We start from the raw sequence: 11,190 nt of genomic DNA, 5'->3' as shown, positions 1-11,190 counted from the left end.
TGTGGAACGGAGGAAGTATGTAATAGGACCTTATAAGTCCTTATATAACTTATACGATCTTACATAACCTTATTGAAATTTATCAGAACTTATAGGACTTGAAACTTAGTTAAACATTATATATAAGTTAAAGAGAACACACCCTAAATTGGATTTAAATCATGTTTTGTTTATTTCTGGTAGATTTCGGTTATTGAGTTAACTTGAGTCTGGTTATTGTCAAATCTATCTATTACTATATACTAAAAGAGACACCAGGAATGACACGTGTCAATTCCTGGTGCGATTTTTTCCCGCCAAAAACCACTTTCCCAAAAAAAAAGTATCTGTTTTATTTTATTTTTATTCTCTAACTTTTTTTATAAACTATTTATGCATGGAAACAAAATTTTGTTTATAAATTATGGCAATAATAGATACGGCGTAATAATAATTATTCTAAATTGCTAATATTTTAGTCAAATCTTTATATTAATAATAGAAAATATATCACGCAATATTTTGGTCAAATTACCATATTAGCATTTTATATATGCATATTAGATGAATAAATTTAAACGAGTATGTTAAAAATGTTATAACTACGCAGTAGTTGGGGAAATATTCAGTTAAATATTTTGTGAAAATAATTATCAAAATCCGTGCGTGCACGGGATCTAATCTAGTATCAAATATAATTGGCTCAGGTTAGCAACAATTCGGTTAAATTCGAAAGAATTAAAGCGGACATATTTGTTGAGCTATTAGAGTGTCACATAGAAAATCTAATGGTTTCGGCCAATTAAAAATAAGATTTCTAATTTAATTTTTGAATTAAATAAATCGAGTGACAGGTAGATAATTAATTAGGTGTCACATATATATTGTAATTAATTAATTACTAATATATACAACTCCATTCAAAAGTAAACACTCTAATAATAAAAAATAAATTTAAAATAAAATTCAATCCAAAATCAAATACTAATCTAAAATAAAATTCCAAAATCAAACACTAATCCAATATTAGAACGGCACGTATGGAATCTAATGGTTTTGGCCAATGAAAAATAAGATTTCGAAATTATTTTTGAATTAAAAAGTCGAATGCCACGTAGATACATAATTAGGTGCCACGTAGATATTTTAATTAATTAATTAATTACTAAACCACGTATATACAACTCCATCCAAAATCAAACACTCTATAACTAAAAAAATAAATCTAAACACTAATCTAATATAAAATATAAAATATAAAATATAGCAGTTGATATATACATGCGTTTTATTTTAACTTAACAATTAGTATCAAACATATTTGGGTCAGATTAATTCGGTTAAATTCGAATTTAGGTTGATGCAGGTCGGGTTGAATCATATATTGGTTTATATTAGCTCAAGTCGATTGCGATTGTTATCGGGATAAAATTGATTTTTTGATTGCTATAAGATCAGATGCGGGTTCGGTTGTCAAAAATTATTGGATACAAGTCTGTTTGGGTTGTTGACGGTTCGGATTCGAATCCATTGGTTTCAGTCAAATTTTCAGATCGGGTTACTTTTTCAAGTCCTAACTTTATGTCATCTTTTCTAGTCAATTTTAACCGGTGGTGGCAAATTACCAGTCTTGAGTCTAAAAAACTGGTTAGCGAAAAGAGGCCATTGGCCTAATTTGAGCCTTTGTTGTCTTGAGACTTTGTATATAAACTACTTCGTAAAACGGACTGATACATGCAATTTTTTTTTTTAGAAAACTGATACTCCCCAGTATGCAAATTGAACGTAATAAAAAGCAACCAAATTTTCACAGCACTCAAATTGTTATAAGTACAATTTTACACAGATTACACAGAATAAACTAAAAATCAGAAACCAGAATAATTACACAGTAAAGCAAACTAGTATGTAAGAAAAACTGAGAACTCGAGTACGGTCTCAAGGCCATCACTCTCATGCTGATCGACAGGAGGGAGTGTTTTTACGACAGCAAATCCCTTGGCATTGACATACTTTCCGGTTCCACCCATGACAGCAACAACAGATTCAGAGACAGCAGTCTGATGAACCCCAAAGAAGTTAAGACTGTTATGATAACCACCTTCTTGGAACATAGCAGTAAAGGCCATGGTTTGGGTCTTTCCATCTACCGAGCTGTATACATAAAACCCTTGAGCCCGACCTACCATACCTGAGTTGAGCGCATGACCTTCAGTGAGTTCATCATCAACTGCTATCATAGTTCCAAACATTAGCTGCTGCAGACTTGTTCCTGAAGAGAGCTGGGCTCCATTAACAACTGGGAATCCATTCCCTCCAACGTAGTTGTTACCACTGTTCTGCATCGCATTAGAGTTGACACCACCAAGTCCGGTTAGGAAGGGGACATTGTTGTTGTTGATGATTGCAGAGTTGCCATTATTCTGAGGGACACCATTTTTGTTAGGGAGGATTGCACCATTGGGCTTAGCAAACGGAACTTGCCCACTAACAGCAGGATTGGTTACAACACCAGTGATTGCTTTGGCGGTAGGGTTAGATCCTCCTAGGATGTCATGCATAAAAAATATTAAATCAGGGTGGGCTCCATGTGCCACTGCTCCAGCTCCAGCAGTAGAACCTGCACCAGCAGTAGAACCTCCACCAGCAGCGCCACCTCCTGCGGAAGTGACTCCACTGGCAACCCCACCTCCTGTGGTAGAGGCTCCACTGGTAGCCCCTCCTCCAGGGGCAGAGACTCCGCCAGAAACCCCGACTCCTGGGGCAATTTCTGGAGCTTCATCAGCAACTGGGGCGTTAGCCTCGGGGACGGATGCAGTCACTTCATCCAGGATTCGAGCTGAGCTGACAAATGCAATAAGGAAGAGTAGTGTAAGTTGGAAAACTTGACTTTTGAATGAGAAAGCCATTTATAATTTTCAAAAAGCAGTGTGTATTTTAGTAGGAGCTAGCTGATTGGATTTGTGTTGATTGATTGATGAATATGGAGTCTATCATTTGAGTTTATATATGCAGGCGAAGTGAGTTCAAGAAGAATAACAAGATGGAGTTGATGGGGGTGGAGTAGTTGTTCTTAGCCCATTTAATCATCTTATAGTGTGTTGGTTAGAATAACAGAACCTAAACCTCAAAATCTCCATTTGGAAACTATAATTAAATGGGAACTTTCAGGTGCTAACTGCTACTGTAACAGCTCACTACCATACTGAAAAAATTGCATCTTGGTAACCACTACTATATTTTTCAATCAGGGATAAGTGACAAAGTCCATCAAACATAATTCCATAAGCAAGGCCCATCTTTTATTATACTTGTAAACTGACCTCGGATCTAGCGTGAATCGTTGATGGGCTGAACATCACAATTCTGCCAATTCTTTTAGATTCCTGTAAACTTTTCTGGGCCGAAGACTCTAAAAACCACAATCAGTTTATTAGGCGAGAAAGAAAACAACATAATCCATCTTCAGACATCAAATCCTTTCTTCTTTACTTCCTCGACTGCTTCCTAACATATGTACATTTCTCATACTCTTTTGCAGGCAATAAACTAATTTGGCTATCCCACTTGAAGTAGGAGTCATGTTGGGATATTCCCATCAAAAAATTAAGTGACTCAAAAGCCTCAGGTAATCATGTGTTTTTGGCATCTAACCACACAAAAAATGTCACAACTTGAAAATACCAACTATTACTTTAAGCCTGTGAATTTATTGAGCTAAGTTCACTCACAAGTTCAACAGTAGTTTGATCACCATCACCACAGAGCTCCACAACAAGAGATTCCCATTTTGCAGTTTGAAATCTCATATTCTTCTTCTCCATTACATCTAACACAAAGCAAGCATCATCCATCTTTCCGCCCTTTAGCAAGCCTGTAACTATATTATGAAAACTTTCCAAGCGAGGACAATGGTGGCTCATCAGCATAGCATGTAGGATACTCAAGCTCCTCTCATACTCATCAACTCGACAAAACCCATCAACCAACATCCTATAAGTAGCTGCATTAGGCTTACATCCTTTAATTTGCATATCAACAAGAACCTTATAAGCCTCCTCGGTTCTCCCTTCTTTACACAAAAAGTTCACCAATATGTTATATATCACAACATCTGGATTTAGCTTCTTCTTCTTCATCTCATTGAGCAAAGATTTAGCTTCATCAAGCTTCCCTCTTTGCGCAAGATCAGTCATCAAAACCCCAAAATTATCAAGCCGGGGTTTGCACCCTTGGTACTCCATATCAAACATCACCTTCTTGGCCTCATCATACTTCCCCAAGGAACACAAACCTTTCATCAAAAGCACAAAAGTGACCGCATTCGGGTGTGTTCCTTTCCCAATCATATCATCAAGCAACTTCATACCCTTACCCACCTCACCCTTCTTACACAAAAACCCAATCAAACTATTATAAGTCACAATAGTAGGCTGCACCTCTCTCTCAAGCATTTCATCAAACACCTTACACGCATTCTCCAACTCTCCCTTCACCAACCAACCCTTCATCATTATGTTAAACGAAACCGAATTCGGCTGAAAACCCAGTTCTTTACACCTCAAAAACAAATCATTTGCATCAGAAAATCGATCATTATCAATAAGCACATTAAGCAAAACATTAAAAGACTGCAAATTTCGTTCACAATTAAAGTTGGGCATTTGATTAAACAATTCAAATGCTTTCTCAACCAATTGACATTTACCATAATGCTGAATCAATGCAATAAACAGTGATTCCCGGCAACGAATACCACGATTTTTGATGAAATCAAGAAGTGGGTCGACGAGTTCAAACCTTCGGGAGCGAGCAAGCTTGTAGAGGAGAGAGGCGTATGAAGGATAGTCGTGTTTGACGCCTTTTCGGGTGTACTGTGTGAAGAGAGAAAAGGCTTCGTCTGGGTCATGCAGTTGCTTGAGATCGGCGAGAAATGGTATGGGTTTGGGTTTGCGACGCTTTGAAGATGGTTTGTGCTTTTGACAATGCGACGCTTTGGAAGTAGATGATATGGTTTGAAATTGTAGTTTGGTGATGGTTTGTGATGTTTGGAAGGGGTGAAGCTTCAACATTTTTTCGTTTCTGTTACGAATGATTTCTGGGTAGAATAGACATGAATTAATGACTGAATTATTATTATTATTATTTTTTTGGCTAGCTGGTTCTCCACTCGGCTCGAGATATTAACTAGTTAAGTCGAGCTGCTGGTTAACTCTATCCAACTTGAATAATCCGTATCCTGATTTAAAATTTATTTTGAATTGTGACTTGTGGTGATAGTTTGTAAAATGGTGTTATAACTTATATCGGTGGAGCTTCAAGCTTGCAACATGTCCTTTTTGTTCATGATAGATTATCGGTAGAAACTAGAAAGCAAATAGTTCTTAAATATACTTATACTTAAATTAATTTGTATAAATGGATTCATTGAAGCCATCGTTGGGGTTGTGGAGCTTCCGAAATACTCCCTCCGTCTCTTTTTGTTTTTTACGTTTTTCTTTTTAGGCATTTCAAAATTTTCTTTACATTTCTTTTTATATTATCACATAAATAACTTATATTCTATCAAAATTTGTGTTCAATTATTATTTTAACCAATTAAATTCATTGGTAGGGATGTCAGTGGGGCGGGTTTTGTGGGAGACCCGCCCCGCATCCGCCCCAAGTAGGCGGGGGTGGAGGTAGGTTTGGCGGGTGATGAGGCGGGGATGGATATAAAAATCGTACCCACCATGGGTGATGGGGCGGGTGTGGATTTTGTGTTGAACCCGCCCCATCCCCGCCCGCCCCGCCCCATCCCCACTCGCCCCGCCCCATACCCGCCATGGGTGATGGGGTGAATTTGGATTTATTTGCATCTTTATGTGATAATATAAATTTAAGTGAGATTTTTATGTTTTTTGTTTGGATTTTTTTTATTATGACGAGTATTTTTTTACGATTATATAGGTTACTTTAGTTATAAGGGTTTTTTTTTCTATAGTTAACTTTGATTACTCCGTATATATGGCAAATGTTTGCTAAATAAGAAAAATTAGGCGGGTATTAGCGGGAGTATGAAGCGGGGATAAGACGGGGACGGATACCCAGTTGGGTGGCGGGGCGGGGATGGATTTTAGCTTACACCCGTTGGGGCGGGGATGGGGATGAATTTTGTACCCGCCATGGGTGATGGGGCGGCGATGGGGATGAAAATTTTAGGTGGGGATGGGGATGGAGGGACCTACATCCGCATCCGCCCCGCCCCATTGACATCCCTATTCATTGGGTCATTTAATCTCTCACACTTTTCTATTGGGACATTAAATTTTTCTCAATTCCCAATATCAGAATTTTGATAAAAGTGAAAACATTATAAATAAACGTAATTTATCTTGTTTAAATAAAAAAAATGAGAAATCTCGATGCAAATTAATTATTCGTTAAAACGTGTGAAAAATACAAAATGTAAAAAACAAAAAGAGACGGAGGGAGTATATATTTTCCATTTTTAATTTTTAATTTTTAATTTTGAGTAGTTGTTGTATCACGCGTTATCAAAATCGAGGTGTGTAATTCGAGCAATGTAAACACGAGGCATTATAGTCTGAGGAACGGTGCATACAAACGTACGGAAAATGTCTAATATCGTAAATTTAGCATGGGGTAAACGAAGCGGCGTATTGACGCAAAAACGGAGACATTTTATTAATAATTATGGCTTAAGGCCCATATCGAGTTTTCTAACAACTGGGCTACTATACCAAAAAATTATCGCCCAAACACATCTATCATTAAACCCTAACTCGATATAACTGTACAACCAAAAGTTATAATGCCTCCGAACAGAACCCAGCAGAACCAAACTAAGTCGAACTGTAATTGAAATCCAGGTTGGGTATCTGTAAACCATCTACCAGCTTATTTTGCATTCTTGCTTGTTTCTGCAACTCGAACCACACCTTCAACTTCTTTTCCTTTTCCTTTACCTTCTTGATTGTCCCTTGGAATTGAAACAGCAGTTGGAATAGTGCCAAACTGGATCTCTGAAGTCAATGATGTGGAAGCTGCCACCATTGTTTCTGCTTCCAGATCAATCAACTCACGAACATCACGAACACCTGGAGCACTTTCAATTGTTACTACCAAACCTTGTAAATCTGCCAGATACGCCCCCCTAGCAAACTGAGGAACCTCAACATAAACTTTGTGTCCAACTGCCATTGAAAGAGAATTAGCAGCCAAGCAATGTGCCACCATATTTCGAGCCCTTGGAATATGAGTGATTTCCACCTTCTCAAATCTAGTCAGAAGACTTGCAACATCATTCAACACTGGAGACAACTCATGATGATGGTGATCATCAATTGTCTTCATCATTGTAAGCAAGGAAAGAGCATCAGTTTCTACCTGCAACATACTCACTTTATGCTCAACTGCCATAATTAATCCCTCTCTAATGGCGTATAGCTCTGTTGCTAAAGGAGACACGACATTGAATTTGCTTGAATACCCCAAGTACCAGGTTCCAGAACTCCTTCTGAAAACACCACCTCCACCAGCCTCCGAAAGCCCCTTCCAAGCTCCATCCGTATTTAACTTTAAATAATCTGCTGGTGGTGCTATCCAAAGCTGCTCCATATTTGCATAATCTCTCATTTTTTTCTTTACCCTTTCCCTGCAAAATTAGTTTTATAGCCATCCAATCGACATAGAAACTATTATAAATTGAAAAGGCTCGCATCATTTTGAGATAAAAAACCGTCCTATTCCTAGCCTTCCAAATATGCCATATTGCAGTACAAAAAACAACTCTCCAATCCCTAGATTGAGATAAATTAAAAAGCAGCCAATCCTTCCAACAACTAATATTAAAAAAAATAGTCTAAATTAATTGCTTTCGAAACAGTCAGCCTTTGAAAGATATAAGTCCAAAGAATTCCAGACTCCCAACAGTCCCTAAATAAATGCAAGTGATTCTCAGAAAACATTCTACACCTGCTACAGATTGGAGAGATATAATCTAGGAAAACAGAAAGTTTTTGAGCCACTGGTAATATCTCGTGACAACAGTTCCACAAAAGCATTCGGTATTTAAAAGGGATCTTTATTTTCCACAAGTTATTCCAAGAAACAACATTCTCATAGTTACAACTGTTCTGAGCAGAATTAATTAATAAATGATAAGCTGATTTTAGCGCGCGCAGATGCTTGCGTGGGCTTGTAGCTCGCGTAGGCCTCGCTGCGTGGGCTGCTGCTCGCACGCACGCATGGGCGGCCCATCGTGGCTGCCGTGTGTGTGTGAGTAAGTGTTTGTGTTCATGCACGATTCCTAAAACATGCAGAGTTCGGTTAATGATTAAATTCCTAATTCTATTTGATAAATTAATTAATTAGAGTTCTTGTAGGATTCTAGGTTTAATTAATTTGTATCTGAATAGGATTCCAATTCCCTTTCCATACCCCTATAAATATGTGGCCTGGGTTCACAATTTATAAATAGTTTTAAAGTATTCAAAGTGAGTTTTTGAGAGAAAAATTCAGCCACACATCTTGCTCAAAAGTGCCGAAAATTCTAGTACCTTAAGGGCGATTCTAGTTGGTCAATCTTAAGGCGGATCCGGACGTGCTGTGGACTATCTACGGAGGGACGACACTTGGAGTCCTAAAGACTTGTTCTTGTTCGGTTCGGGCGCAGCTAGGGAGGGCACGCAACAAAGAGTATGCATCTAAATTATGCTATATGATTATGTGTAAATAATATGTATTCCTGGGTTAATGGTTGTTTCCGCATGATTTATGTAATATCATATGTATCATAACCCTGCAGTGGTATCACGAGCCCCTTATTATTTTTATAATCTAATTTGCATGAACATGGTTAAATATTACAAATTTGCAAGAATTAAAAGGGGTGATTAATTTTCGTAATTGTTAATTAATTGCAAATTGCGTTTATTTAATTATACGTACGCAGTTTTTCGGCAGTTTCTTCGTTACTCATCCAAATCGAGTGATTTTTGTGTCAATTCCGCATGTAAAAGGCATTCTAAAATTTTGACAAAAATAGTATTTTTCTGCCGAACCCAGAATTCTCAAATTCGAAGCCTAACTATGACTTTTCGAAGGTCTTAGTTTTTCGAATGCAAAATTTCGTAAATTTAAGATGTTAAATTAAATATTTGCGATTCTTGTTGATAAATCTTGAATTTTTGATTGACCTACTGTATATGTTTAACAAGTTTGAATGCCTAGCCTTGTTAATTATGCAATCTAATTTGTAATTATGATTAATTTGTTGAAAATTAGAATAGTTTAGAATTAATTTGATTTTCATAATTAATTATAATTTAATTAGAAACCTATGATTAAAAACCACCATAAAAATTGTAAATTTATGATAAATTTTAAATTTTTATGACCTAGACTTGAATCCATGACAATCGGAAATCAATTGAATAATAAATTTTCGATTTTTTCGCCCTAAAATTATGAAATTAATATTATTTATTAATTTGTCATTAATTTTAAATATAAATTTTAAATTTTTATGCGATTCGTTCATATAACTTGCACGCACAAAGCAATGGACGCTTCGTGTTACCCTTAAGGGGTGTTGTATAGTGCGGGCATGCGACGACGAGCAAGGGAGCTCGTCGCCCGTGCGGCACGAATGCAATGAGCAAGGGCGTAGTGCACGAGCACAAGGCAGCAGCCCTGCCTTGTGTCGTGGGCCACGAGCTATGAACAAATGGGCATGGGCGAAAGGCAAGCCAAGGCAGTCGCGTGTGGGCAGCAAGCGAGCTGCGCCACAACGCGCACTGCCTCGCGCAAGAGCGCGCAGCCTCGCGCGCAGCGAGCGCAAGCTCGCGTGCCACGAGCGCTGCGCCCAGCGTTGCTCGCGCGCACAGCGAGCGATGTCGCGCGCCCAGCGAGCGATGTCGCGCGCACAGCGAGCGATGGCTCGCGCGCACAACGAGCAATGGCTCGCGCGCACAGCGAGCGCTGGCGAGCGCGCACTGCGAGCGATGGCTCGCGTGCGACGAGCGCTGGCGCGCGCGCAGCAAGCACCACAGCGTGCGATGGCTTGCGATGGAGATGCAGCAGCTATGCGACGAGCGCATGGGCTGCGCGCACATGGCCAGCAATGGCTGTGTGCGTGCGGCCCATGGGCGTGCAATGCGTAGGGTGTTTGCGTTACGATTAGATCGTTTTGAATGTTTAATTTGAAATTTTCAGTTTACGTAATTTTAATTAATTTTAAAATTAATAATTTAAATTATTTTCTAAGATTTTAATTTTGAATATTGTAATTATAATAAATTTTATTTATTCTAATTATTTTACTAAAATTAAAATCATGAATTAATTTAAATACGACTGAAATTGAATTAAACTTTTGGATTCAATTATAAATTTATATGAGCTTTAAATTTTAATTAAATTTGTATGTTTCCGGTTAGACTTGAAATACATTTTTATGTTTAAAATTAGTAAAGCATATGAATTTATTGGTTTAAGTGGGAGCGCTTTTAGTCATAAACTCTTGATTAGGTCTACAAATCCTTAAGGTTAAAACAACTTGATTAGAATTAATAAGGACTGAATAATTGGTAGATTATTGGTGCCCTTGATTAATTGCTGCAAATGTTTACGTGATGCATAATGTGTTTTACTAACCAGCTATGTGGGCCATTCATGATAATGAATGGGTGAATGGTATATATTGTATATGTACTGTTTTGCAGGTTATGAAGTGACTAGTATGGCCCAAATAGGATAGAAAATATGGTCTGCGTACCATTAATTTGAATGTAATTGGTCAAAAGTACCAAAGTTATTTTTCAATTCAAATATGGTCTGCGAACCATCAAATAGTTGTAATTAGTTATAGCTTATCCTATTTGAAGAAAATGGTGCCTCCCACGGAGATTTTCAAGACGGACTTTGAAGTTAAAGCTTCAAGATGAAGTCGGGCCATACTAGATCACATTTATCTTATGCATGTTTGAAGTTATTTATTGCTTTTAAATATGTCTTAAAATGCATGAGATCAAAAGCTTGATTATGTTGCATGATTAAGGATTTTAGTTCACTTAAAATCTAACCAACATAGTAAGAGCCTTAAGTTCCAAACTTAAAAATTGAGTTAAAAGGTGCCATGCCAAAATATACACTTGCTTGGATATCCTTTACATCAATCTAATAATAGTTTTCGCTCAGCGAGGTGTT

General features: G+C 37.6%; 1 protein-coding gene across 7 annotated transcripts; it reads right to left on the bottom strand.

The window, feature by feature from the left end:
• Positions 1–1,765: 1,765 nt before the first annotated feature.
• Positions 1,766–5,242, bottom strand: LOC110798369 (pentatricopeptide repeat-containing protein At1g07740, mitochondrial-like). Of its 7 annotated transcripts, none has more exons than XM_056831091.1 (4): positions 4,688–5,242; positions 3,711–4,531; positions 3,303–3,391; positions 2,684–2,823 (listed from the first exon to the last, which is right to left on the bottom strand). In XM_056831091.1, exons 1-3 carry the CDS (start codon positions 5,049–5,051, stop codon positions 3,338–3,340), a joined length of 1,239 nt encoding a protein of 412 aa, XP_056687069.1. In that variant the 5' UTR covers positions 5,052–5,242; the 3' UTR covers positions 2,684–2,823; positions 3,303–3,337. The 7 variants fall into 7 exon arrangements, with proteins under 7 accessions (XP_021859243.1, XP_021859244.1, XP_056687068.1 ...); XM_056831092.1 differs by having other exon boundaries at positions 4,780–5,028; XM_056831089.1 differs by having other exon boundaries at positions 2,680–2,818; positions 3,711–5,241.
• Positions 5,243–11,190: the final 5,948 nt, after the last annotated feature.

The sequence above is a fragment of the Spinacia oleracea genome, chromosome 6, assembly GCF_020520425.1.
Source record: "Spinacia oleracea cultivar Varoflay chromosome 6, BTI_SOV_V1, whole genome shotgun sequence".
NCBI classification, from domain to species: domain Eukaryota; kingdom Viridiplantae; phylum Streptophyta; class Magnoliopsida; order Caryophyllales; family Amaranthaceae; genus Spinacia; species Spinacia oleracea.
Note: the sequence above shows the minus strand (reverse complement) of the source record. Positions and strands in the feature narration are given on the sequence as shown.

Coding starts and splice junctions, on each gene's coding strand:
- LOC110798369 (XM_056831089.1), bottom strand. CDS start 5,051: ATGTTGAAGCTTCACCCCTTCCAAACATCACAAACCATCACCAAACTA. Junction 3,392..3,710: donor ATCAAACTACTGTTGAACTT/GTGAGTGAACTT, acceptor TGTGGTTTTTAG/AGTCTTCGGCCCAGAAAAGT.